This window comes from Penicillium canariense (assembly GCF_028826845.1).
Source record: "Penicillium canariense strain IBT 26290 chromosome Unknown utg000006l_segment0_segment0, whole genome shotgun sequence".
Lineage (NCBI taxonomy): Eukaryota > Fungi > Ascomycota > Eurotiomycetes > Eurotiales > Aspergillaceae > Penicillium > Penicillium canariense.
The window spans coordinates 836,638-863,645 of NW_026622733.1; the positions used below are offsets into that span (position 1 = coordinate 836,638).

General features: G+C 54.8%; 11 protein-coding genes across 11 annotated transcripts; 6 read left to right on the forward strand and 5 right to left on the reverse strand.

Moving 5' to 3' along the window:
• Positions 1 to 399: 399 nt before the first annotated feature.
• Positions 400 to 2,041, forward strand: N7482_008297 (RTC4 family protein; the record flags this gene model as incomplete). Its single annotated transcript, XM_056690421.1, has 2 exons — positions 400 to 1,721; positions 1,771 to 2,041. The coding sequence occupies 2 exons, from the start codon at positions 400 to 402 to the stop codon at positions 2,039 to 2,041; spliced, it is 1,593 nt and encodes a 530-aa protein (XP_056540186.1).
• Positions 2,042 to 2,556: 515 nt separating this feature from the next.
• Positions 2,557 to 5,016, forward strand: N7482_008298 (M28 family metallopeptidase; the record flags this gene model as incomplete). Its single annotated transcript, XM_056690422.1, has 3 exons — positions 2,557 to 3,451; positions 3,510 to 4,885; positions 4,960 to 5,016. 3 exons carry the CDS (start codon positions 2,557 to 2,559, stop codon positions 5,014 to 5,016), a joined length of 2,328 nt encoding a protein of 775 aa, XP_056540187.1.
• Positions 5,017 to 5,555: 539 nt separating this feature from the next.
• Positions 5,556 to 7,514, forward strand: N7482_008299 (MFS transporter; the record flags this gene model as incomplete). Its single annotated transcript, XM_056690423.1, has 4 exons — positions 5,556 to 5,598; positions 5,781 to 5,809; positions 5,957 to 6,842; positions 6,910 to 7,514. The coding sequence occupies 4 exons, from the start codon at positions 5,556 to 5,558 to the stop codon at positions 7,512 to 7,514; spliced, it is 1,563 nt and encodes a 520-aa protein (XP_056540188.1).
• Positions 7,515 to 7,839: 325 nt separating this feature from the next.
• On the reverse strand, positions 7,840 to 8,374 carry N7482_008300 (SRPBCC domain-containing protein; the record flags this gene model as incomplete). Its single annotated transcript, XM_056690424.1, has 2 exons — positions 7,840 to 8,232; positions 8,321 to 8,374. The coding sequence occupies 2 exons, from the start codon at positions 8,372 to 8,374 to the stop codon at positions 7,840 to 7,842; spliced, it is 447 nt and encodes a 148-aa protein (XP_056540189.1).
• A 706-nt stretch (positions 8,375 to 9,080) lies between these two features.
• Positions 9,081 to 9,475, forward strand: N7482_008301 (TMEM14 family protein; the record flags this gene model as incomplete). The annotated part of the gene is made up of 2 exons (XM_056690425.1): positions 9,081 to 9,083; positions 9,140 to 9,475. The coding sequence occupies 2 exons, from the start codon at positions 9,081 to 9,083 to the stop codon at positions 9,473 to 9,475; spliced, it is 339 nt and encodes a 112-aa protein (XP_056540190.1).
• A 911-nt stretch (positions 9,476 to 10,386) lies between these two features.
• On the reverse strand, positions 10,387 to 11,717 carry N7482_008302 (putative C2H2 finger domain protein; the record flags this gene model as incomplete). The annotated part of the gene is made up of 3 exons (XM_056690426.1): positions 10,387 to 11,046; positions 11,109 to 11,488; positions 11,555 to 11,717. 3 exons carry the CDS (start codon positions 11,715 to 11,717, stop codon positions 10,387 to 10,389), a joined length of 1,203 nt encoding a protein of 400 aa, XP_056540191.1.
• A 646-nt stretch (positions 11,718 to 12,363) lies between these two features.
• N7482_008303 (uncharacterized protein) lies at positions 12,364 to 14,874 on the reverse strand (the record flags this gene model as incomplete). Its single annotated transcript, XM_056690427.1, has 1 exon — positions 12,364 to 14,874. One exon carries the CDS (start codon positions 14,872 to 14,874, stop codon positions 12,364 to 12,366), a length of 2,511 nt encoding a protein of 836 aa, XP_056540192.1.
• Positions 14,875 to 17,216: 2,342 nt separating this feature from the next.
• Positions 17,217 to 17,774, reverse strand: N7482_008304 (carboxymuconolactone decarboxylase family protein; the record flags this gene model as incomplete). Its single annotated transcript, XM_056690428.1, has 1 exon — positions 17,217 to 17,774. The coding sequence occupies one exon, from the start codon at positions 17,772 to 17,774 to the stop codon at positions 17,217 to 17,219; it is 558 nt and encodes a 185-aa protein (XP_056540193.1).
• An 897-nt stretch (positions 17,775 to 18,671) lies between these two features.
• N7482_008305 (DUF5427 domain-containing protein MTC1) lies at positions 18,672 to 20,236 on the forward strand (the record flags this gene model as incomplete). The annotated part of the gene is made up of 2 exons (XM_056690429.1): positions 18,672 to 19,197; positions 19,263 to 20,236. 2 exons carry the CDS (start codon positions 18,672 to 18,674, stop codon positions 20,234 to 20,236), a joined length of 1,500 nt encoding a protein of 499 aa, XP_056540194.1.
• Positions 20,237 to 20,781: 545 nt separating this feature from the next.
• On the reverse strand, positions 20,782 to 22,198 carry N7482_008306 (5'/3'-nucleotidase SurE; the record flags this gene model as incomplete). The annotated part of the gene is made up of 3 exons (XM_056690430.1): positions 20,782 to 20,851; positions 20,926 to 21,818; positions 22,187 to 22,198. 3 exons carry the CDS (start codon positions 22,196 to 22,198, stop codon positions 20,782 to 20,784), a joined length of 975 nt encoding a protein of 324 aa, XP_056540195.1.
• A 1,656-nt stretch (positions 22,199 to 23,854) lies between these two features.
• On the forward strand, positions 23,855 to 26,554 carry N7482_008307 (uncharacterized protein; the record flags this gene model as incomplete). The annotated part of the gene is made up of 6 exons (XM_056690431.1): positions 23,855 to 24,096; positions 24,196 to 25,052; positions 25,106 to 25,338; positions 25,396 to 25,504; positions 25,571 to 25,896; positions 25,958 to 26,554. The coding sequence occupies 6 exons, from the start codon at positions 23,855 to 23,857 to the stop codon at positions 26,552 to 26,554; spliced, it is 2,364 nt and encodes a 787-aa protein (XP_056540196.1).
• Positions 26,555 to 27,008: the final 454 nt, after the last annotated feature.

The following is a 27,008-nucleotide window of genomic DNA, read 5'->3' on the forward strand; positions in this document are numbered from 1 at the left end:
ATGTATAGCAACAGTGAATCAAATCAACAGGCAGCTTCACTTGCCATTGTTCTCTCGCGTAGCTATCTGTGCTTGGCTGTCTTTGCTGTCTTTGCTGCGAGTCTCCACGTGGTGGGGCTTGTCGTTGTTGGTGAGGTGTGTCACGCGTGTTTCCCTCACGTAACTACAGTATTGTCTTCGTTTTCTCCCCGCCCAGATCGCAATTCGTGGTCGTTGGGCCCCCTGGTAATATCGTTTTGTCAATCCCTCCTTTAATGTTAATCGCGTGTGCCCGTGCTTAACCGTTTCGCGCGGTCGACGCGACCCGTTCCCCGGTTTCTTATGCGCGCGCGCAACCACGGATCCCGTGTGCCATCCTAACCTTTCCAACACTCCAGCCGCGACGTCACCTCCTCTATAATGCGGGCGCATGCAAAACCCGACTCGAGCTACGCGTCGAATCGTCTCACGAGAAACAACCAACCCAAGAGACATCTGCTGTCGAGCTTCAACAAGGACGAGGGAGCGAGCGTTGAACCGACGGCCGAAGCGAAACCCAATGAGCAGGAGCCTGCTATGAACACAGTGCCCTTGTCGAGCGATGACGAACCTTTGACCGATCTGGACTCTGTCGATATTGACTATGAATTCGAGCCCGAGCCACAGGAAGCAGAGCTGAAGCCCGAAGACAAAAATGAACCTGCGACGGACGCAGATCCTCTCAGTTCCAGCGAGGACGAATTGAAGGACGAATTGAGTGACGATAGCATCGAATTCCGGAGACCCAATGAGATCGTTCACACAAAGACCTTGGAGGAGAAGCTTGCAGAGGAAAGCTGGAGTGCCCCGTCGTCTGCGCGGAGGGGAGGCATGACGAGGACCCTCAGCAACATGATGGGCGATAGCGATGAGGATGATTTCCTCGCCTCCTGGTCCTCCACTCAGAGCTCCAAGCGGGCCAGAACACACACATACAAGTCATCAACCTCATTATCTCGAGTTCCCAGCTTCGTCGCTCGATCGTCCGCCACGCCTGATAAACGCTCCCCGCAGACTAAGCTTCAGGCCCACACTGCACAGGGCAAGAAGGCGACCAAGTTGTCAGACTCCGAGCCGGATGATGGCTTTAAAGTTCCCAGGGAGATTCATGCCCCGAGTCCGCGTAAGCCACGGCCCGGAAAGAAAACAAGGAAATCGTCGCCCGGGTTCAAAAATCCTCCTGCTTTCTCCATTGATTCCAATTCCCATTCCTCCCTAGGGGCCTCATCTTTCAAAGAACCGCAGTCTAAAGACCTGGATGATGAGGATTCTCTCCTTTCCTCTTTAAGTTCACTCCCCAGCTCTCCATCTTCCGAAGCCAGGGCACAACCACGCCCAGCATTATGTCCGATGTGCAAGGAAGAAGTCGACCCGAACTTGCTCGAACAATTCCTCGCTCAGCCAAAGCAACGTGTTCGCGAGCAGCAACAATTCTGTGCATCTCATCAACAACAAACGGCTAAGAAGGACTGGGAGTCCCAAGGCTATCCGGACATTGACTGGGACACATTCGATGAGCGTGTACAAAAGCACTTCCCCGAGCTTGAGAAGCTTCTCATCCCAGACTGCTCTTGTTTCTACCGCAATATTCTGAATTCGACCCTGAGAAGCGGGAAAGCGCAGAACTTTCGTCTTACCCTTGCTGGCGACGGTCTTGAGACGATGTCTTGCGGGTATTATGGGACAAAAGGATCCGGGAAGATGTAAGAATACCATAATGAGTTGGTGCTCACGGTACTGATATCTGGCCAGGCTGCAAGCACTCACCGATCGATTCGCCTTGAAACTACGCCGATTAGCTACATCCGACCACATCGTCAAGCAAGCAGGCGTCGTCGGCTACGCTCAGTCTGTCCTTGTTCCCGAGCTCGCAGTTCGTTTGGTCAAAGAGGACATGGGAGTCAGTGATGACACTGCGCGCCAAATTCTCCGGGAGAGCATTGCTCTCGGTGAGAAGCTGAATCCTGCTCTGGACGATGTGGTACCGATTCCAGATGAACTCGAAGAGTCGTTCACGGAGTAGTGTCATCGCATCTAAAACAGCTTTATCTGGGTCCTTGAGCTACTCTGTATAGCTTTGATCCCCCATTTGTTTTCGGATTCAGCTGCCTCTTTTTTGCGACCTTAGCGATTGTATATGATAGCTTTCGTGATACCTTGGGGCTGTATACTTCTATTTACTAAGATTCAATTGATATGCATTCTCCAGTCAAAAGTCGAGGAGTTGAGAGTGGATGTTATACGAGGGAATCCACAGAGACTGAAGGCATCCGTGCTACTCTTATGGAATGTCAATGATAGCATAGGGATGTATCAGCATTAGTGAGTTCATGAAAGTGGCATCTAATTGGGACCAAACTAAATTTTCTACAGTATAGATCAGCATAGACCTATGATAAGATATCGGCCTTCCCGAAGAGGCAGGTGAATAGCCACCGGGGGCGGCCCAGTCCGCCAGAAACCCTTAGTCATCCGATAACGCGATAACGTGCGGAGAATGAGAAGCAGCTCTTCTTTCCCTCTTGCAATGTGTCAACGATGAGGGAGAAGGTAGAAATGCCGTTTTCAGAGACGACACCTCTACTTGAGGTCAATGTCGCGCCGCGGCGGCATCGGTACCCTCACCACACCCTCCGCCGCACATGTACCTTTCTGCTCGGCACGCTTCTCGTGATTGTCGTCATCCTCTTTTTGATTCCGTCCGCCATCTTACCCCGCGAGCACGGCTCTATTTGGTCCTATTTGCCATGGGCGAACCCATATCCCCATGGTGCCTGGCCTCAGGGTGACGGCCTGCCTTATGACCAGCTCCAGCAGATCCTCCTCAACACCCCATCCGCGGCCAAGGCCCGCGAGTGGAGCGAGTACTATACTGCCGGACCCCACTTGGCAGGCAAGAACTTGAGCCAGGCGCTCTGGACGATGGAGAAGTGGAAGGAGTTTGGCGTGGAGGATACAACCCTTGCTTCTTATGATATTTATCTAAACTACCCATTGGACCACCGCCTGGCCCTGCTCAAGAAGTCGGGCGATAATACCGAGGTGACCTTCGAGGCCACCCTAGAGGAGGATGTGCTGGAGGAAGATCCCACTTCAGGCTTGCGCGACCGGGTACCTGTTTTCCACGGGTACTCGGCCACGGGTAATGTCACTGCCCAGTTTGTGTATGCCAACTTCGGTACCTATCTGGATTTTGAAGACCTCCTCAACGCCAATATTACCCTGGAGGGTAAGATTGCTATCGTCAAGTATGGTGGCATCTTCCGTGGTCTCAAGGTGAAGCGAGCACAGGAGCTCGGTATGGTCGGTGTGCTTATCTACAGTGATCCCCAAGAAGATGGCGAGATCACCGAAGAGAATGGTTACGAGGCATACCCTAATGGCCCAGCGCGGAATCCCAGTGCGATCCAGAGAGGTAGCACACAGTTCCTGAGTATGCAACAATCCTTTTTCAAACTCCATACTGCCCGCAATCTAACTATCTGATATAGGCATTGCTCCTGGTGACCCTACCACCCCAGGATATCCATCTAAGCCTGGCTGTGAGCGTCAAGACCCTCACAACTCCATTCCATCTATCCCGTCGCTTCCTATCTCTTATCAAGAGGTCATCCCATTCCTAAAGGCCCTCAATGGACATGGCCCCAAGGCATCTGACTTCAACAAGTACTGGCAGGGCGGTGCTCTTGGCCACAAGGGTGTTGAATACAACATCGGGCCTTCGCCCGAGGACATTGTGATCAATCTCAACAATGAGCAGGAGTATGTGACTACCCCCGTGTGGAATGTCATTGGTGTTCTTAAGGGTACCATTTCGGACGAGGTCATTATCCTAGGCAATCACCGTGATGCGTGGATTGCTGGTGGTGCCGGAGACCCGAACAGCGGCTCTGCAGCGATGAATGAGGTGATTCGCAGCTTTGGCGAGGCGTTGAAGGCTGGATGGAAGCCGCTGCGCACTATTGTCTTTGCTAGTTGGGACGGTGAAGAGTATGGTCTACTCGGATCGACCGAGTGGGTGGAGGAGAACCTCCACTGGCTGTCCAAGGCTAACGTCGCATACCTGAACGTCGATGTGGCTGCTTCTGGCACCGACTTTGGCCCTCGTGCCGCTCCCCTGCTGAACCAGCTTATCCATGAGGTTGCTGGTTTGGTGGAGCACCCGAACCAGACTGTTCCCGGCCAGACTGTGCGTGACGTTTGGGATGGTAAGATCGCGACCATGGGCAGTGGCAGCGACTTCACTGCCTTCCAGGACTTTGCGGGCGTGGCCAGTCTGGATTTCGGCTTCAGTCGCGGGAAGAACGATCCTGTCTACCACTACCACTCGAACTACGATAGCTTCGCGTGGATGGAGAAGTTTGGCGATCCGAACTGGTCCTACCACATCACCACCACGAAGCTGTGGGCACTGGCAGCCGCACGCCTGGTCGAGTCGCCTTTGATCGCCTTTAGCGCCGGCGACTATGCTGCGGGGCTGGACTCGTATCTGCAACGAGTCAAGCCCGCTGCGGACAAGCTGCCCGAGAAGGCCCACTTCGACTTTCTCCATCTCGACCGGGCCATCTCCCACTTCCAGGCGGCCGCAACCAAGTTCGATGCCTACGCAGCGTCCTTGAACCAGCAGCTGGACGAGCACGTCCCCTGGTACCACTGGTGGAAGAAGGTTCGGCTGTACTTCCAGATCCGTATCGCCAATGACAAGTACAAGGGCATCGAGCGGGCGTTCCTGTACCAGCCCGGTCTCGACGGCCGCAACTGGTTCAAGCACGTCGTGTTTGCGCCGGGCGTCTGGACTGGCTACTCGGGAGCCACCTACCCCGGACTAGTGGAGAGCCTTGACGCCGGCGATGTGGAGAATGCCAAGGTGAGTGACAGCTCTGACAACGTGTGGGACAGACACCCAGGGCCCCGCCTTACTGATTACTTTGTTCCCTATAGAAATGGAGCCGTATCATCCAGGAACGGATCGGCGCAGCGACCAAGCTGCTGTCTTAGTCGGGCGGGATTCCACCCGGGGTTGTAGTCGGGGTGGTCCCATTGGATGTCGAGTCGAGTACTTTTAGTATACTCGGTATACACTTCTCGGTTTATACCCGTGTTGTGCTTATTGTTAGTTGTCGTACAGTCAAACTAAGAGGATGTTATGATATTATGATATGCTATTACATTTTACAGCATGCCTTTGCACCCCTTAATGCCTTGGCAGGTCAAGTTCGATTGGATGCAACCTCACCGCGAATGCAGGCTGACTGCAGCGATTGCCGAGTCTGCCGGGCGGGGCCTGCTGGGGTTCTACCGACCACCCGTACTATCGACGGAGTGGCTTGAGGTCGAACTAACTAATCCAAGCAAGGTCTAGCAAGGTAAGAACCTTCAAGTGGTCTTGGTAGTGCGGCTGATCTGGGCCTTGGTCTTTCTTCTTTTTCTTCCTCCTCTCCTCTGCTCTCCAGCTTTTTCATTTTTTTTTCCCCTTGCATTTGGAGCGTGAGAGAGCCGGCTCGCTAGATTACGAGAAGCAGTCAAACCCATAAAAAATGCACAAAGCTAAGCTGCCGGTGCGGCAGCTGTTGATCTTGTGTAAGTCTCATTTTTCGCATCTCTTGACTCATCGAGTGCCTTCAAGCTGATGTGGTTAGCAATATGTCGCTTCGCCGAGCCCAGTAGGTTCCACCCCCCAACCTATGAGATCGCAGATTTTTTGAGTCGCCTCAAACTGCGTGTTGGCCTATGGTTCATGCTAAGGAACGCGCTGTAAATAGTCGTCTTCACTTCCGTCCTGCCCTATCTGGTACGTTGTAAAACCATGCCGCGGCTTCAAGCTCGGCCATCTCGCCGAGCTCACCACCACCTCCTCCCAAACTCCGTCTCCTCTTTTTTCGCAACCCCAACCCCCCCGGGAAAGAAAAGACAAACCTAGCTAACAAATGCAACGCAGCCTGAACTCATCGAATATGTCGGCGTACCGGCGCCTGAAGTTGCCAAATGGGCCGGCATCGCGTCCGCGGTCGCATCGGTGAGTCAAGCCATCATGGCCGTGCCCTGGGGGACGCTGTCCGACCACGTGGGCCGCAAGCCGATTATTCTCTCGGGGCTGACATGCACCATGCTGATCTCGATCATGCTGGGCATGTCGCAAACCTTGACTATGGTGCTCGTCTCGCGCGCCCTGATCGGCCTGATGAACGGCAACGTCGGCATCCTGCGCACCATGGTCGCCGAGATCGTGCCCGAGCGCGAACTGCAGCCGCGCGCTTTCAGCCTCATGCCACTCGTCTGGACGATCGGGAGCATCTTTGGGCCCGCGTTTGGCGGGGCCCTGGCACGCCCGGCGGAGAAGCACCCTGATCTGTTCGGGGGGTCAGCTTTCCTCAGACGGTTTCCCTTTGTGCTACCGAATATAGCGTCTGCCTGTTTCTTTCTTGTGGGAATTACGACCGGGTTTTTGTTTTTGGAGGAGACGCTGGAGACAAAAAAGGGCCGGTATGACCCTGGTCTTGAGCTGGGAAAAGCACTGACTAGGCCGTGCACGTCGCGCAAGAAGCGCCTGGCTGAGTTGAAAGGCGTTGATGAGGAACGGACGTCTTTGCTGCCTGGCGAGACTCAACCACAGCAGAAGAAAACGAAGCCCGTCGTGCGGCCGAGCTGGTCCCATATCTTCACGCCTCAGTCTAACCTGGTTCTCCTGTCTTACACTTTGATGTCGGGGCTCTCCATGGCGTTTGACTCGGTCTTCCCAGTTTTCTTGCACTACCCTGTACAGAATTTCCACGACAACCCTGACGTACAGCTCCCCCTCAAATTTGCCAGCGGCTTCGGTGTCGGTCAGTATCCTCCTGCGGGTTTACCCAATCACTGGAAGTTGTAACAACCAGCTAATAACCCATCAAGATGCTCCCCAAATTGGCATGTTCTACACCATCACCGGCATCATCGGCATGGTCATCCAGTTCCTTTGCTTCCCACCAGTCGCTAAGCGCTACGGCGTCCTGAAATGTTTCAAAGTCTCCGCCATCATCTTGCCAATAATCTTCTTCATCACCCCTTTCACCGCTCTAGTGCCCGAGAAGCTGCGGGTTCCAGCAGTTCTCGCGGTCATGCTCGCCAAGCTCGGCGCGACTGTGTTCGGAATCCCGTGCAGCACGATCCTACTGACCAACTCCGCCTCGAGTATGACTGTGCTCGGCACTTTGAACGGTGTCGGGACAAGCGTCAGTGCTTTGGGTCGTGCGGCAGGTCCGGCTCTTATTGGCGCTGCCTTTTCGTGGGGGGTCAAGCAAGGCTGGGTGATTGTTCCTTGGTGGTTACTGGGCACGCTTGGACTGACGAGTGTCATTCCTGCGTTTTGGATTATTGAGCAGGAGGGTCCTTACCGTAAGCAGGAGGGAGAGGAGGAGGAAGAAGAAGAGATCCACGCCGAGGAGCCTCGCGGCAATGGATACGGTGCTATTGAGGTGTCAGCCGACACCGGGAAGAAGATTACTCGAGACGATTGAGGCGAATTTTGCGATGCGGGTTCAAGACTAATGTTGCAGCGAGCATAGCCGGGTGCATACGGGTTAAATGTGTTATGAAAGGCATGGTTTGAATCAGTCGTATATGCATGATGACTAAAAAGTTTATATAGAATGTGAAATGTGAAATGTTCCAACCTCTCTACCATTACCATCATGCCTCTCAATCCCGTCCTAGCTAGCCGTATTTGCTGGCACAAACATACTTCACCCATCTTCCAGATCCGTTGTAATGTTAAGATCCCAGGTCCTCTCCAGCTGATATCTACACATTCTTCCGCCCCCCAAATCTTCGATGAACCTTCCCCTAGCAGGATCCACCTTCAACATACCGTTTCAAATCCTCATTGAACGACTGAAACTTCTCCGCCATGTGACTTCCATCAGTCACCTTCTCAAGAAGCGACAAGACACCCCCAAACACCTCCGTCTGCACAAAAAGCGTCGTCTCCTCCGTCTCGCTAGCAGGCAGGAACTTGAAACTGTGCGTTCCGTGGAAAACCCAATTGCTCCCAAGCGTTCCACACCAGGCGAATTCTGTGGGGGAGTTGGCCTCAACTGACGCGGTGAAAGTTCCCGCACTGAGCGTTATGCGGATCTTGTCACCGGGTGTGAAGGCGTTTTGCGTGTCTTGGCTCAGGGAGACGATGCTGTCAATAAAGCGGGTGTGGTAGATTGGGAGAGCGGCGAAGTTCAGAAACTATACAGAGGGAGAAAATTAGACTGGGAGGGTTTGGCATGATTTCTTTTTAACCAAAGTTTGTAAGTAGAAGAGAAGATGTACATACAGCCTTCCGAACTACAGCGGGTGGCGCGTTGATGATAATTTTGGTATCAATCATGGCGTTGGTTTCCAACTTGGGATTCGATTTCCAGGCAAGCAGTACTGATGTGTAATATCAAGGTCTTCTGATTCTGATCGCGTAGTTCTGCGGATATTTTATTGGAGTTATATACCTGCCTAGATTTGGTACGTCTGTGCGCACTCGCGGGTTCTCGCGACCTTCTCGGCATGTTTTCGGGGCCCAAACTGCCATATTAGAGGATTCGGCGGTGCACATCGACGAGCAGAACCATCAGGCGAAAGACGCACTTATCGGGCCGCAGCTTATTGCTATGGAGACTATTGCCAGAAACAATGAGGAGCAAGGGCTCTCGAGCGCAACACTGTCGCCAATCTGAGATCTGATTCGAAAAAGAGGGTGGAGAAAGGTGGAGGAGGAAGAGCTAAATGCGCTGGTCGAGGAATTCTAATTTTTATTTTTTTTTCGTGCACTAAAAATCTTCTCGTGATCTAGTATGCTTGATGACTCAGGATAGCTTTGTGGTTGCCCTTGCATTGCTGGAAAAGAAGACTGAAGACTGGCCCCAACAACCCCTGTCATACGTTTTGTGTTTTGTATACTTCGGCCTCGGCCATCCGGCCCCTCCGCACGTCATGTCATCTGACTAATGCCCCAGCTCCAAAGTTATCCCCGACAGGTCCGGACGATCAAGAACAGTCACCCCTCACCACATCAAAGCACCCTCAACACGCTCAATCGCAAAATGGTACACTGTCCCTCCCCCATCAGCCTCATCAAAACCACCTACTAACCCACCACCAGTCTAACGCAAACCCCCTCCCCACCAATTCCGCGATCGCCCTCTCCCTCCTCACCTCCCTGGGCGGTGCAATCGGCTACGCGCGCACCGGCTCGATCCCCTCGATCGCCGCCGGCCTCTCTGTCGGCGCCCTGTACCTTGTGAGCTTCCTGCGCCTGCGCGCAGGTGAGACCTACGGCGAGGAAATCGGCCTGCTAGCGTCGGCCGTGCTGGGCGGTAGCTCGATCCCGCGGGTGATCAAGACCGGCGGCAAGCCTGTGCCGATGGGCCTGTCTGTCCTGGCTACGTATGGGCTTGTTGTGTTTGGGCTTGCGTTCCGTGAGAAGCGGGCGGCTTGAGCGGTGGGGTTGATTCTTTCCTACACAGTTGGTTTGGCTGTACGGGATAGGGATAGCCTGTGGACGGCATGAATCTGGGGCTGGGGGGGGAAGAGGTCTGCCCGAGCTACAGTTTCTTTTCTCTTTAGTGTGTTTTTAGCGAGGATACTCCCTCAAATTGATTAATCAAGCTTGTGTCTGGCGTCTTTTGATGTCTTTATCTATAGTGTCAAGACGATATTGTACACCTACGACCTCCAATGCCTCTGGCGTGGAAGCTCCTCAGGATGGGACATAATGTTCCAAATCATACATTCAAAAACCATCGAAGAGGGTGGTTCCCTACCTCTAGAGCGCTAAAGATAAAAGAAAGACTTACATCAAGAGTGAGATGGCATCGTCGATCCGGCATGCAGAAGGACCCACCTCGTCCAGATCCAGTTGGAGATCCAGATCCAATGCCATGGAACAAGAAACGAGTAGAACAAAGTAGAAAAACGGACTCGGCAAGGGCAGGAGACGTACGGTCGGAATCCATCCTTCCCAGTCCACCAGCGACCCCGATTAGTGTGCGGGAGACACTCAAAACCGACAGGACTCACCAACAAGCACCATGGTCGCGCACATCGGGATAAGTCTCAAACGCATTGGCATCAGCAGTGGCAGCGTCTTGCTCATGCGCATGTTCATGTTCACTTGTCGCCAGAACTACTGATGGATCAGGGCAGGTAACAAAACACAGCCAGCCAAATCAAATGCTCATCTGTAGCTAGAGTATGCGTCGAACTTAGCTGGAGTCCGGGGCCCGGTAATCCCTCCATCCCTGCAACGCGCAGAGCACCTCGCGTTTTCCGTCTCAAGCTCTACCTCATTCGGTCCGTTCCGTTCCGTTCCGATCGATTATGCTTAATTAGAGGCTCGCTCGCAAAGTTTTAATGCGCCGGGTCGACCACCGAGCCGGCGAGCTCGGTGCGTGCGAATGTGTACCGCGGGAGTTGGGCCATCTTCTCCTCGGGGCTAGTCGTTTCGTCGGAATATATCATGCGCGTATTCTTGGTTTTGTCCTTCTTAGCTGGTTTCTCCGCTGCAGCGGCTTGCTTTGCCGCGCCCGAAATCAGGTCATCAACAGACGAGGAGACCTGTCCGGAAACTTGGCTCGCATCGCCGTTGACGTAGCCGGGCGCTGCTGTGGGCGGGACTAGGTGGCCCATGTGCATCTGTTGCATTTGTTGCGCATTGACGGGAGGTGCGCCGAAGGCGGGCCTTTGGGGGAGGCCGGCAAGTGTTGGCAGGCTCCCTGGTCGAGGGGGAAGATTCGAGTCGGTCGGGGGAGTTTGTTGCTGAGGGAAGGGAGGGGGAGTAGCTCCGTACCCGGGAGCGGGGAGCTGGCCGGGGAATGGCTGAGGTGAATATCCGGCCGGAACGTAAGGCGCTGCACCAACCGGGGAGAATGTCTGATAGCCGGGGCTTGCGGTCTGTTGGTAAGGGGGCGCGGCTACGGCTGCGACTGCAGCTGCGGTGCCTCCATAGGGTTGCGGGTACGAGTGCTGCTGCTGTGCGGGCGCAGCTGTAGCTATGGCGGGTGGTCGTCCCTAAATAAGCTTTGTGAGTTGGACTGGATTATAACCTGCGTAGTGGGGAGCAAAAAGCCTACATATGTGGGGGGAGTTGGCGCAGACTGCCCAGCACCCACGGGCGTTGCCTCTCCACTACTACCTCCTGCAGCGCCCTCAGCGCGCTTCGCACGGTGTGCTGCCAATCGCGCCTTTATATCTGATACATTCTCCAGCTTCGGCTTCTTGTGAGGCTGGCCATCGGCTCCACTGCCCGCTGGAGGGTTGCCAGTCGTAGCCTGGCGCTCGGCCTCTGCTTGGTGGAACTGAGCTGCAACACGCTGGTGGTGAGCTTGTAGCACGTCGTCGGGGACACCTTCCATGCCGAAAATTTCCACATCGAGGCCTGATCGGTTAGGCAGCGCATTTTCGATCTCCGTAAGCTGTTCCTTATGGACTTGGCTCATGTGCACCGATAATCCTACAGGCGCATTGTGTTAGATCCCGACGTCGAAGACATTGTCGCAGGCATGAATGAGAGACTTACCTCCCGCAGTGTTTAGCCTGCGATAACAGCGCTCGCACTTGAAGTGCTTGGCCTTCTGGTGCAGTGTCAGAATCTTGAGGTCGTCGAAGTCGCGCTCACAGTAGTAGCACCATGGACGAGCCATGAGCTCGTCCAGCGAGGGACCACGTCTCTTCTTGCCCATTGTGATTGCAAGGATATAAGGCTGACAACTTCAGAGTTCAGAAGCCACTGACTTAAGACGGAGTGGACTAGGACGGTGCGGTTGCAGTGTGACGCAGCAATATGCGAAGGTGAAGTGACGCAGATTGGCCCTGCGCGAAACCGGTCACATGATAAATTTACATTCACACACGTGATTGATTGACACCTGAGGTTCTTCTCCATGCATCCATTGGCCGCGTGCTTAACTATCATACACAAACAGAAAGAGAAAAGTAGAATACACGCCTGGCCTGAGTGCCGGACCGAAGTCCAGGCCACTGGCCTCCTGTTAAATGTACAACCCAATTTTGCGCTGAAAACAAACCCATGGAAACCCAAACCCTTCCCATTGCGCCTCCTCCCAGCCAGGACATTATAATGGAACCCACCTCCAGCAAACCCGATCGAGTAGACCGGCTCCGCTCTCGCAGCCTGCTGGATGGCCGTGAGAGGCCGGGATGAATGCGAACATCAGATGAAACTCAGAGCTGTCCTGCTGCGGCACAAGCAGAACAGCGCTCACTTCATCTCTATATACGTTTTGTTAATCGTCTTCTTCGCTCAAATATCATGATTCGATTTGTAAACCGATCACGCGACACTGGCGAAGTTTCAATGCTCAACCCCTAGACACCTCGGTGGTGAGGGTCATGGGGTGGCGGCGGACCCTGCAGATGTCCCAGGCCGTACGGAGGCGGGTACGGGAACGGCGCGAACTGCGGCATCGGCTGGCCCAGCTGAGCCACCGGGGGCTGGGCGGCGAACGGGTTGGGCGCCCCGTAGTGGGTCATGCCCAACGACGGCAGAGTCGGGCCAGGAGCCGGCCCAGGGCCCAGGTGCTGCGGTAAACCCATGGGGGGCATCCCCATAGGGGCCTTAGGGGCAAGGTTGCCTGTGGGAATTGGTGCCAGTGACGGTGAGCGACGACGGCGGCCGCTAGGGCGCGGGACATCCTTGACCTTGCGGGTTTCGTCAGCCGCCCGATCAGACTCAATCTGCGCCTTGGACCGCTTGGGGTTACGGATGCGGCCTTCGCGATTGAATCGCTCCCAGTGGTCCAGCATGGCCTTGGTGCGCTTGGGGTTCTTGGAGTTCATGATCTTTTGGCGACGGGCCTCTTCAAGATCCTCCACTGTAGCATCCTTCTTGATGATCGGGGCAGTCTTAGCAGACGTAGGCGCTTCGGGCATGGGCGAAATATCAACGAAGGACGAGGTAGTGAGGTCCTCCGTAGAGCGAGCCGCTTGAGGGGTAGTAGTAGAGCTCACGATGGTACTGGCGCCACGGCGGCCCCGTCCACGGCCTGAAGTAGGGGTGTAGGCGCCTGTTTGATTTGCATCAAGAGATGTGCGAGCAGCAGCGGACGGACGGCCAATGCCACGCCCCCGGCCACGCCCACGACCTCGGCCTCGGCCACGGGGAGTGCTCACAATGGCTTGCTCTGGCTGGTATGCTTCAAAGGTAGCAGCAGCGCGGCGGCCACCACGGCCTCGAGCACGGCGCTTGGTCGGGTGGATCTCTTCTTCAGACTCATTTGCTTCGGGAGATTCATGCTGAGTCTCCTCCGTATCGGTCCTCATACTTGTATCCACTTCTGCTGCCTTGCGCTTACGAGTCACCTTGGCCTGAATGGGCGCCCGCGGTTGCTCCCACAGCTTGGGAACGAGCTCGACACCATCGCGAACCACAGGCGTCCAGTCATCAGGATTGCGTTCGCCTGGTGGAACCTTGGAAGCCATCTTTCGTCCCTGGGCAGGAGTTGGGACAAATCCTCCTTGGACAAATGGGTTCTGAGGAATGCGGCTGACTACTGTGGCAGTGTTCGCCTGGAACGGATTGTACTTGTAGCCGTAGAGCATGGCCTCCTTCTTGTCTTCGAAGTCAAGATCAGGCTCTGGAAGTCGGGCCATGGGATACCCGGCCTTTTTCTTATTACCCAGCAAGAACTCTCGCTTGGTATCTTCCGTGATTGCGACTCGATGGTGACGGTGGGCCAACAAGTAGAGCTTGTCCAGGGCAAGGTATTCGTCCTGCCAAACTTTCATCGCAAAGCCAGCTGCTTCTGTGGCCGCGTAGAGCTCATCATACGAGAGCAATTCGGGCTTCTTCAGCATCTCGACGAGGTCATCGAGTGAGTTGGTCTCAAGGAATTGACCCTGCTCGACCTTGGTCTTCTTGTAAGGGTCAGGCCGAATCATCGGCTCAGGCGCATCCCGCTTCTTCGGCTTGAAGTCGTAGAAGGCGTGTTGCCAGGTGCTGTCCACTTTGGACTGCTCCTGTTCATATGTAGGCGAGAACTTTTTAACATCATTGACTGTCCAGATTTTAGGAAGGCGAAGAGCCATCTCGGGTCCCTGCCATTCTGCCACGCGCTGGCGGTATTCCTCGGGGAAAGCACTGCGGGGGTTGGAAAGCTTGTTGAGCAGGTTGTCAAGTCGTTCTTGTCGTTCAGACACGGGATCCTTTGCTTTATGGTCCGGTTTGATCTTAATAGTAGGCGCAAAGGACTTGGCGAGGTTGATCTCGGCTTCCGTATCGCTGCGAGTGCCATTGACTGACGGAGCCGCAGTCTCAGGCTCGGCAAGCTCTTCCTCGCCAGCCTCTCCTCCGATAGGCTCGCCTTCTTCAGGCTGATTGACATCATTGAGGCCCTCAGCTTCGGCTTCGTCCTCTTCTTCCTCCTCCTCCTCCTCCTCCTCCTCTTCTTCTTCTTCTCCTTCTTCCTCCTCCTCCTCGTCTTCCTCTTCTCCTTCTTCTTCGTCCTCATCTACTTCTTCATCTTCTGCCTCAACGCCTTCCTCATTGAGGTTTAGTTCATCATGTTCTTCAAAGTTGCTATCTTCGACATCATCAAATCCCAATTGACTGTCAATGTGATCAGGGTGATCGGCAGCAGCGTGCGCATTCAACACATCTTCTACCGTAATGGTCTCATCATGTGGGGAGTCCAGAAGCTTCCCGCACCAGTCGCACTTGATTTTGTGCGACTGGGGCTCTGGGGATTGAGAAATTTGAGTAGAAGTAGACTGGGGGCGGAAGGGCTCGGAGAACTGGCGACGCAGGGGAGAATCCTGGCTATCGCCCACATCGGAGGACGGATTGTCCATGTCCACATCGCCCCGGGGAATGGGGGCCATTTTGAGAGGGGGAAAGAAAAGAGTCAGGGGAAGATAGAAAAAAGGCAATCCCAGTCTGTAGATACACAAGACTGGGCTCAAGCAGCACGCGCAGTGCCGTGAAGAGAGGAAAATATGAGTGGCGGGTTCTGTATAGATGAGTTAGTTTTCGGGTGGGCAGTTCGCTTGCGGTGCCAAGACGCCCGTAGTAATCGCAGCGCAATCCCGGGACTCGCTCGGGTCAGGGGAGTACTGCGGGTGCAGAAAGGGATCCCAAGAGAAACACGAAGCCACGAAATCGGCAACGATGATAACACCAAAAGATGGGATGTGATTCTGAAGGAGGGTGATACCCGAGTGGGCACCAGAGGATAGAGGCAGACACGGTCGCGGCAGATTGTGTGGATCAGGATCTGACCCGAAGTGTATTGCCAGAGTACAGTGGAAAAACGGGCAGCACACGCGACAGCAAGGACTTACCATAGAAGAATCAAGAGGGCGCACAAGGCTCAGTCATCCACGGACACAAACCCGAACGGCCAATTAATAGTAGACAGGAGCGAGGTGATTCGGCCACTGGCGCAGCGGCGCGCGAGCGGCTGCCAGGGATGTGTACTTGTTAAAACGGGGAAGGCTGGGCGGGCTTGGAGCAGCGCGGCCACGAAGCAAGAAAGAAGAAAGGAGGGAAGGGTGGGAAAGGGTCGGATGAGATGAATGCAGCGCAAGCTAGCAATTCCGCGAAAGAAGCAGGTTGTTTTGGCCGCGGCGCGCCGGGGGTACAAAGTTGTATGTAGAAGGAAAAGGAAGGGAAAGAAAAAAAAGGATCTTACAGCCGGGGCGGCAGCGAGAAGGGAAGAATGAAAAGGGCGAAAGGATAGTACAAGGAGTAGCAGATCAGAGGAAAAGCTGGGTGGGGGATGGAGGGAAGGATGGCCAGGGACAGGGTGAAGCTGAAGGGAAGAGATTTGAGGGCGGGTTTAGTTTGTACAGAAGCAGATCTGGTCGAGTTGGTAGACTCTTAGTTAGCCTGACTGTAATTCTGGAATGAGTTAGTGACCATTACAACGGGCCCCACAGCCCCCCGGGGCCAATCAGATCCCCACCATCTACTAGCCACTTCACTGGTCAGCCGGGCCATGCGAGGACTAAAGCACTAAAGCACTAAAGCACTAAAGCACTAAAGCACTAAATCCTGTCTATCCCGTCGACCGCCGTGAACCATACAGCCCGCTATCAGCCTCGAGTTTGTCGTCCGATATGGTCCCCAAGTCCCAGATTCCTCGCTCTGATCTGCACGTTCGTGCTGGGTAGACCGCGATCGATTCCCCCCATCTCCCGTCTCTTCCGAGACCGAAGGTACAAAAGGTGGAATGATTTTGGCGCAACGAGCACTTCACTCTATTAATCACGGCATGCCTGGCATCCAAGCCTTGACATCAAGCCCGTAGACCCAGCGCGGTTGGTCGACCATGACGGCATCATCAGGGGCAGTCTGCCGCAAGGGGAGACAGACCGGGCCCAGGGACCGCATGGGCCAGTCCCTATACTCCAGCTAGTTTTCAGTTGGCTCTCGAATACATTTGACTATAGTATCGATAGTGGCCAAGTGAATGACTAGGAGGGAGAAAATAGGCATCGATCTGATCTGCCCAGAGTGGTGGTTTTGCCCCGACTCCTTGTTAGCCCCCTTAGTTCCAATATCCGCCTGTCTCAACCCGCGAGCACGGACCGCCCCATGTTGGCTTTGCATCTTATTCCGATTTCTCACGGCTGCAGGCCAATCGCATCATGAGGTCAAATGAGTTACTTGGGGTACTTTGCAGAGTGAATTACGATGGAAAAAGGGATATCTGCGGTCGCACCACTATTATCTGTTCGTATCGCCACGTCAACTACTACCTTTCTGGTGCCTCCCGGGGCGACGCCTCGACGTCTGGCTTCTGAACTATATCGTATCGCTTACGGGATACTTCGCCAGATTTCTGGGGCCTTCGATATTGAATACGAAGCTTCTCATGTACTGTAGTGAAAACCGGTATATCATTGCTATGCAGATCTTTTTTTTAAGCCGATTGGGAGAGTGATCGCTGAGCACTTCGCCGCCTCGTCGGATGAGCTGACACCAAACTGTATGATTCCCTAGCATTTCCCGCGCTTTGCAACCGTCAAGGTTGTTTGTATCTGTCTGGAGGAATATACAACTAGATACCTACAATATTTGCAGCGTGCGTAATGGAAATACCAAAGTGTTTGTTGGATTAATGGATATACCCAAGCCCCGGCCCAGAGAAACGCTGCTCAATATTGTTTTCGACAAGGTATTCTACATACATTTCCCCCCATATCTGTCCCCATCTGTCAGCTTAGGCATTCTTCTCGCCGACATCCAGAGCCACCAAAAACCGGCTGACACAGTTGTACGCTGCCACGGTGGCCGTGATCTCGACTACTTCCTTGTCGCTAAAGTGGACCTTCAGTTCCTGAAAGACCTCATCGGGCACAGTCACCGTCTTGGTCATAGCATCCGTGTACTTCAACACCGCCCTCTCCTCTCGGCTGAATGTCTTCTCGGCAACCTCGCTCGCAAAATCAACCTGGTCATCGCCAACAAGCTTGAGAGCTTCATCGCTCAGTCCGGCTTGGGTGAGCAAAGGCTGATGATGCTCCCACTCAAACCATGCGCGATTCACCACTGCTACGCGGCTGATCGCAAGCTCCGTGATCAAAGCTGGCAGACTTGTCCGAGTACGGATCGCCCCGATGAATGCGCCCCACCCCTCGGTTACCGGGAACGAATGCAGCAATGCTAGATCGAGCGGGATAAGGCCGATCGAGCCACGGCGTGCTTGAACACTGGAGAGAACGCTTGCCTCCTCTGGCGTGCTAGTCGGTGGGGGGTTGGGGACGTAGGGGATACGCATTGTAACGGTGCTCTTGGGGTTGGACTCGAGTAGAGGGGTAGATCTAGAAAGCGTGTTAGTTGGCGGGTAACCGCGGAATACTCGCCCAATGGCACTTACGGCGTTTCTGTGCAGAAAATGTCTTTGTGAACGAAAGATTGTTGGGTTTCAAGACATCAATGGCTTAAAGAAGTCTCCCGCTTGGGGGGAGGGTGATTATTTATACCATTCCCCCCCGCGCGTTCCGCCATGCCGGATGGATCCGCGGCTCTCCTTTACTGCCGCGGGTGTCGGATTGGATCCGCTCCGCTCTTCAGAAGACATGGAACTTGTACAACCTTGCGGAATCAACGGAACCAAATGGAGATTGTACTGGGCAGTATATCCTGAAACAAGATGTAGATCAGCGCGAAATCCGTGCGCCCGCGAATGTCGCGCGTGGCAATAAGTCTATTCAACTACTATTCCCAGCCATATTCACGATTTTGGTGTTCTTGCTCCTTATAACATATCCCGGCTGGTCTTGAAAGTCAAAAAATATGAATATATGTATCTAACCTTGTCAGGGAATTGTGCCGGGATTGTGCCGAGGCATTGTGTTGTGATCTATTGTTGAGGATATATAGTTAGCGTGTTCGGAGCGTGGGGATAGGTTCAGGCCTACCTATACACCCACCTATGAGAACTTTCGGGATGAACCCAAGCTATCTTTTGGGAAATTATAATATCTGATCCCCACAGACATATATTACAACCCCAATCAGCTCCTAATGGCAGGTTGTGTCTAACTAAAGTGCTGAGGATGCAGCAGAAGCGGGTCTTGGCACACGGTCCCCACTCGCAGTGCCGCCTTGGGAGCTCCAAACAACGGTGTCGTCACCTCTCCTGAACCAACGCTCGCCTTCCAACTCGCCTACCATGCCTCCCAAAGGCGCAAAACCTACCAGCGATGAGCTGCTAGCTCAGTTTGACAACCTCGGCATCGAGCAGTCGGCCAACAAGTCGTCGAAATCCGCAGCAGCAGCCACCGCTGACGACAATGCAAAGGGCGAGCAGGAAGACGTCCTCGCTGAGCTGGAAAAACAAGCCGCCCAGCGCCCAAGCAGTGGTCCCGGTACTCCACGTTTATCCGCGGATAAAAGCCGCTCAGCGACCCGGTCTCCTCGCCTCAGTGCGACCATCGAGCGAAGCAGCGAGGATAAGACCCGACTATCGACGGAGGCCTCCCGCGCGGGCGCTAAGCAGGAGCAACAGAAGCAAGAAGCTGAAAATGCGGCTGCCCAGGAGCAGGAGCAGGGCGGTGGATGGTGGGGAGGCTTCTTCGCTACAGCAAGTGCTGCCATGAAGCAGGCTGAGGCTGCAGTCAAGGAGATCCAGAAAAACGAGGAAGCCCAGCGATGGGCGCAGCAAGTCAAGGGCAACGTCGGCGCCCTGAGAGACTTTGGTAAATATACCTTCGCTCTATAGCATACTCTATATACAACATGCTAATCATGTCTCGTTCGACAGGCGGCGAGCTTCGCAACATGGCCATCCCAACTTTCACCAACCTCATCCACACCCTCGCTCCCCCGATCTCCTCGCACGAACGCCTCCAAATACACGTCACCCACGACCTATCGGGCTACCCCGGCATTGACCCGCTCGTCTACGCAGTGTTCTCACGGGTAATGTCCCAAGTGGAAGGCGGCGACCTGCTCGTTATCCAGCGGGGCCAAGAATCCGCCCCGAAGCGCGGCCTCGACGTCGGCGGCTACATTTCCAGCGCAGGCTGGAACGACGGGCCCTGGTGGCGCACAGTGACTCCCGGTACTCCTCGCACCATCAGCGCAGTACGCGGAGCTACCGAGGCCTCCAAGCTAGCCCGCGCCAGCGCCGAGGGCTATGCATCAGAGTACTTCTCGTCGCGGGGCGGTATCGAAGAAGCCGCGAAGCAAGCCAGCGAGGACCTGAGCGAGTCTAACCCTGTGCGTAGCAGCGACATCTTCCTCGCCATTCAGGCCATCAGCCAGACTGTGTCGGACGAGCTCTTCAAGGCCGGCGCATCGGCCGAGAACGCCGCGACCGGCATCGTCGCCGCGCCCGACACCGACGAGGAAATCGCCTTCGCACTGTACCTGCACGACCCCGTGCACGGCATCGCCTTCCACACCATTTCGCAGAGCGTGCCGGCGAAATGGATCGAATGGCTCGATGCGTCGGCGCCGGCGACCGAGAACCCGGATTCCGACGATGCGGATATCCCGCGCGCGGTCGTCCCCGAGGCTATTGCTGAGATCATCGAGAGCGGCGGTGTCGACCCCCGCGAGTGGGTCGCCGAGTGGGTGGAGGAGACGCTATCGCTGGCAGCGGGGGTTGTTGCGCAGCGCTATGTCGCGCGTCGTATGGGCGTTGGCGAGGGCGGTTTTGGTAAGGGCAAGATGCGGGCTGAGCCGGCGTCGACGGTGGAAAGCGGTGCTGGGGAGGCGGCGCGTGCGATCTAGATGGGCAATACACTTCTCGACTTCTGTCGCCGTCATTGGGCGACAGCCAGGTCATGCTGTTCTTCATGTGATACACCCTCAGGTTTCCTATTGCTTGCGCGTTGCCGTTCCTTTTCCTACTTCAATTTTTTTTTACCATTTCCAGTTCTGCTAGCGCACACGGCCCGCTATGTCCGGTCTGGTCTGGTCTGGTCTGGACATCCTATGCGCCTTGGTAGCGACAGTCAATCGTAAATGATGTTTCACGGTGTAGACATTTCCATTCCAATTCCATTCAAGACCGCGAATCTAAACCTCCTCCTTCCGTTTACGTCGTTCTACTATGTACAAGTGCGCCAGCGGAAACTTCCGCTCCTCTATACCCGTCGCTCTGACAAGAATTCAAAATCAACAACCCATCAAAAATCAAATGATATATGCTCCGCGCTGCAATATGGAATAGCCCTGCGCCGGGTCGGAACACGAAACGAAAAGAAAACATTAAATATGCATTCATAAAGCCGTGTCAGGGTGGTCAATGGGCCCGAAGCCTGGAACCTGGATTCTTATTGATCCAGATGCAGCGGGCCGTCCAGACCGGGGACGTGCCAGAAGTTGGCACGGAGAGCGGTCACGCTGAATTGTGCGTTAGTATATCGCTCTGCTACAGGCAAAAGGAGAAAGGGCAGCTCGCTGTACTGCAGACATACCTGGTCGCTCCGTTCAAGACAGTATGCGCATCCGTCCCCTCCTCGCTCTCCTGGAGCCTTTTCTTCATATCAGATAAGTCAGCCGACCACTTGAAGTGGCGCTGTTTGCGGCGCGGCTTCTCCACCTCGACATGCCCGTTGAGGCCATTCACCATACTGCCATTCCGCTGCTCTTTGTGGACACCGTTCGTTGTACCATTCGCCAGCTCGCTGTTCGGCTCGGCGCCATCCTCGGCATACAGACAGCCGCGCGACCAGTAGTACGGCAGGGTGCGGGTGTACTGCACGGGCTGGGTCTCGACGTCGAGGCGCATTGGGATATTCAGGTTATACAGCTCAACGCGTTCGTCCCACTTGCGCACCAGGTGGTCCACGATGCGCACGGCCAGCCGTGACGCCGCGGCAATGACGTCGGCGGGCTGGGGATCTTTGCTGCCGAAGGAGATGGCAATGCCACGCTGGCCGCAGAACACGGCCTCGAGGGCGCCGCCGACGGTGCCCGAGGACAGATTGTAGATGGTTGAAGCGTTGCGGCCGTGGTTAGGGCCTGAAATTACCAGGTCGATGGGCGGGCGGTCCGGGAAGAGACTGTATAGGCCGAGTTGGGCGCAGCTCGCCGGGGTGCCGTTCTGGATCACGACCCAGTCGAGCAGGTGCGCGGATTCCGGGCTGGGCTCGTAGTGCTCGTCCCAGGAACCGTCGTCGCGGAAGGAGTCCGGGTGTACGAAACTTGCGGTCAGCGAGGCTTCGATCAGGTGGGCTTTGCCGATCCAGGAGCGCGAGGCGGCAGGGATGGCGACCGAGACTTGGTGACCGACGGCGTGGAGCTCGTCCACGAGCGGGCGCACGTAGGGCGAGAGACGTTTGTTGGGTGGCCCGTCGTCGTTGACCAGCTATTGGGCAAGAGAATGGGTTAACGGTTAGTTTCTGGGTCTTCAGGCAAAGAGAAAAGCAAAAGTGCCTAGAAAGAATAGAAGCAAAAACAGTCGCATGTCGCAGAAAAGACCCAGTATAGACACCCAAACCTCAAAAATGAGTTGCGCAAATATATTTAGGCTTCGTTTTCGTGGTTTCTTCTCTTGTCTGTAGTTTTCTTGATACTTGGCAGTGCAGGTCGGCCCCTTCCCCCCAATTGCCACTGCGACGCTCAGAAACAAGAGGCCAAGCAAAAAAAAAAGAAAAAGAAACGAAAGGAAGTCGGGTTTGCGATAAGAGCTCTCGTGATCAAGTCAAAGCTTCCCCGATTCAATAATCAACGTACCAGAATATGCATGCTGGACTACTGAGCCAGCGTCAAGCGCGTGTCGAATTTATTGGGGATCGTGTTTCGTTTCGTTTCTTTTTCTTGGCTGGTGTCGAGCCTAAGAGTGCCCGAGGTCTGTGGCAGTTCAAAAAAGGGCCCAAGGAGAATCAATGAATAGTCACCCCCACGGGTATTGGGGACCCCGACTTATATGGGGAAAGGACATGGCCATTGGGTTCGGATTGAGCCATTTAAAATTACCGGCACACCGAACGGAGAAATCTGGCACTGGCTGGCCACGGTGAAGCTGTTCAGGCTGCGGGGAGCGGCAATGGACGGTGGGAAGACCGGATGGAGTTTGCGGTGAACCGATCGGTTGCGGTCGGCAGAGTCTGACGCTGCGGAGATCGGAGCAGAGATAGGGGATGCCATTATTTCTCGGGGGGTGTATCAGTGGCTGAATTATTTGTCTTGTTCGAATTCGGCATGGCGTATTGTTCAATGGCTCGATGTTTCGATGATTTTATAGTTCCCTAGAAATGCTAGTTGTACTTGGAGTTCTCATGGACCGGCATATACTTCAGCGCTCAACCCGGGCAGATCACCGGTATGGAATGCACCAATCAGCGTGAACAAGGGTCCAAGCAGACTAAAGCTACAGTAGGATAATTCTCCCTCTGACTAATCACCATACCACCAATGACGGATGTGGTCCGGAAGGCTGCCTTATGTTTCAGGCTTCAGAACGGAGCGCCTTCGCCTGTCATGGGTATAGACCACCACGCTCGCTATAATAACAAATGTCGTTCCGCTTTCGTCTCTTGACATCAAGGAGGCAGGTCCCTAGGCTCAGTGGAGCTATACATGCTAAGCTCGTCGATATACCGACTGAAGAGTGTGAGCACCAGCATGGCCCAAAGGGGCATGTGGGGCCACGGTATACATCTGCACTGCATGCTCGGTGCTACGGACTACACGGTAGCTTGTGGTCTGGCTATGATCCATTTCCGTCCATTTTTTTTCTGTTCCTGTGGTGCTTTAATAATCCGATCCAGGTTTCTAGCGCAGGAAACCGGAGTTATAGGGGTTTAATATGGAAATGCCCCTCCGTCGGCCATGACCCGTGGTCAATGCCCACGGGTCCTTACTATCAGGGGCGATTTGCTGATCGACTCACGTAAGATCATTCCACCTCGTGCGCTCGGGGATCAGCAGGCCGTGGCCTTGTCGCAGCGAAGAAGCAAAAAAAGGCGGGCAGACTTCGTAGGCAGATTCCGAATCCAAAAGCGCATTGCCATTCCAACTAGCTAGGACTATATATCCCAGAACTCTCGCTGGATCGTAGGTCCCGTCCTCGTCCTCTAGTTGCTCGTTCCCAACGGCGGTCTGTGCGGATCCCGAGACACGCTAGAGACGATCGCAGCACGCAAAACTTTGTGGTGGGGAAGCCCGTCAGCCTTCTTCTTCCCCTCGACCATCATCCATCATCCACACCCTCAACACACAGCCCAACTCTCGAAAACGCCCTCCTCGACTTTGCCCGTGCGCATCGCTGCTCCCGGCGACCGATCCACATAGCGAAAGCGTACATTCTCCCGCAAAGTTCGCAAAGGGCCATCTTTTTGCGATCTTTGCTCTTGCCTGGTCGGCAACCGACGACGACCTTCCAATCCCTGCATATCCTGTATGGACTGTGGAAGCGCTGCAACGGCTGCGGGGATTGACCCCAAAATTCTGGACAATTGGCAAACAGACGGTGCCTTTTCCGTCGCGTCGTGGGAGCATCTCGGATACGACCAACCTCCCGAGTGGGATACCAGCCAGGACTCGAGCCAGTGTGCCGATGTCGCGGACCTAGGCGCCTTTCATGACCCGCTAACGGGCGCGCTGCTGGATCGCTCCGGTGATCGCCAGCGTTTGGAGAATAGGTGCGCACCATCCCAATGTCCGAGGCCTCATCGCGGAGGCTGAGGGTCTGATGTGAGAGAAAAGAGAAAGTCTAACTTTGATTTGGTGCCGTGGTTTAGGAAGCACAATGGAACGGTAGACAACTTCAACTATACTGATGGTGTCGTCGAGGGCACCGGCAGCGGCACCATCAGCGGCACCATCAGCCCTCGCACGCTGCCTTCGTCGACCGACGACAACTTTCACGCTGACGAAACGTGGTCGCATTTCCAGCTGTTCAACTCGGTCTCCGCGGGCGTGAACCTCGAAAACCCCATGCTTTACCCTTATGGCAAGGTCCCCACCAACTCATCTGGCGCTGTGATTGTGGAAGACGTGGGGGAAATGCCCCAGGGCCAAGGATTCGCAGATGCTCCGGCGGAAACCATCATGTTCCATCAGGTGCCGCCATCGTTCCCCATGATGGCAGAGCAGTGGCCCGAGATCCCACACGGCATCTCGATAGCGAATATGCCCGGGCAAGGGGATGTCCCGCTGGCGATGAACCAGAATAATGGCAAGGACCCGAGTCTGCGTGATCTCCAACCATCCATCCGATCGCTCGAATCCCGATGGCTCAACAGCCTCGAGTCGCAACTCCCTGTAACACAGATGACCCGGCCCTCCCTACACACGTCGCAGAATCATGGCCGGACTGCGCAAGATGGATTTCAGTACAAGTCTGAGAGCTCTTCGGTCTCCGGCGACGTGCCAGGGATCTACGAGTGCTCGTACTCTGCCACGAGTGACGAGACGCCGGCTTTCGCCGATTGCCAATTAGATGACGATGCCCAGTGGAAAATCCCGACTCCAGACGCGAGTTCTCCAGAGAGCGCGCAGCCAATGGCCAAGACCACTGCGTTTATGGTTAGCGAGACCCCATCCGAATCCATGATGAGTACCCTTCCCGCGCGATCTCGAGCCTCCTCATCGGCTGGTCAGCGCCCCCCGGCCGGCCCATGCCTCTTGCCATGCAGTCAGTGGCTACAGTGCGGAAGCGCAAAAATCGAACTCCTGGGTCTTCCATGGATCAGGCTCTGCCAAAGCCTTTGCAGATCGTCCAAGAGGATGGACAAGGCGGATCAATCGCGTCTGCGGATTTCGTGTCTCCTCCACGAGGTGCTCGTCGCAAGGGCCCGCTGAGCATGGTCGGACGGGCTAATGCCGGCTTGCGCCGCAAGAATAAGGATACTTGTGTTCAGTGCCGGTTGAACAAGCGCAAGGTTAGTCTTGAGAGCACACTTACTTGGTCAAGTCAAGTCGGAAACTAATTAGAACAGTGTGATGGAAGCGCACCATGCGATGCCTGCCGCCCTACCCTCCACGAGCAACCATGTGCCCGTGCCTGCTTCTCTAGCATCGTCGAGTTTGGTACTTGCAACTACATCTGTGCGCATCCCCCCCCTTCTTTACCCTTCCAAACCGAGTGCCGAACAGTGGACTAACTTGATTCAGCTCAACGAGCCGTCAACCACCCGACTGTGGATGGTGCTAGTAGAGTTCGAATGGCGATTCCGTCCGAATTTGACCTGAGTCAACTTTTGTCGTTCCTCAACGAGCGACAGGGGCGCTTCAACATCCGCGCCAGTCAGGGCTGGGGCTCTCTGTATGTCCTCGACCTCGGCGAGACCTACAAGTTCCTCAAAGGGCTGAGCGAGTACAACGGCAACTCGAAATCGACTTTTCTGGAATTTATCGATCGCCGCATTGTGGAATCCAAGGACAAGTCTAAGAATTGGTTGTCTTGTGTCAAGGACTGTGACCCAATGGCCCAAGCCTACGTGAGTTTTTAACTCCTGATCACACAACAGTGCTATGCCCACTAACCCGCTCCCTTTGCAGACTCTTCTCTCACAATGGAACAACATGCCTTCGCGCGCCCAGTACACCTTCGTCCCCCTTGACGGCAATGGCCAAGAACGCCCGATGGACATCAACAACCCCGAAGAGCGGCGCGACATCCTGCTCGCCGCGCAGCTCTCTCGCATCGTCTGCCGCATGCTCGAAGTGGAGGGCTTCCGCAAACTGGAGCGCGACTTCTACAACATCAAGTGGAAGCAGATTTCGCATGAAACCCACATCCGCTTCTTGGGCGAACTGGGCCAGATCCTGCTCACGCTGCGCTGGCGCGTGTCGTGGTGGAAGCGTCTGGGCGACGGAGGCCAGGCCCCCGACCCGTCCCAGCAGCACTACATCGACCGTGTCGACCTGCTCTGCCGCATCCTGTACGTCTACTACACCTGCGTGCTGGCCAAGCTACCCTCATGGTCGACTTCCGATGTGCCGAAGGGCATCTGGTCGTCGTACGCGGATTCGGAGAATGCGGTGTGGGACGATTTCCCGTCTGACCCCTCGGACGCGGGCTTCCAGTCTTGGATGGACCGCGGTCAGGAGCTGATCGAGTCATCGGGCGTCCCCAGCCGGATCTCCAAGTTCTAAGGCGAATTGAAGGGGCCGCTCCTCGATCGAGCGGAATACTTACATGGCATGGAATGGCAAGGGTGTGGGCGGCACTGGAGTTGGCTTAATGATACCCTATTTCTCAGTTCGTTTCTTGGTTCTATTTCTTTTCTTTTTCAACCTTTTCTATTCTGGATCGGCTCTATTTGCGTGCTTTATGGACAGATCACGACTACCGATGCACTTGCACACTTTCGATACTTTACATCACCGTCGCCCGTTTTATGTTTTAACGATCTCCGCTTCTGGTTTCCCATCGACAAAAACATGTTGACACATCTTCACACATGAAAAGATTTGAGCTTCCATGTCACATAATTCCACTTCTTCTCGTTACGAGTTGATCAAAAGATTAAATTTGAGCAAACCATCCCCTTCCTCTCTTAAAAACATAGGCAGAGCCAGAGCCCCTCGTTGGCGTCTTACAAAGGGA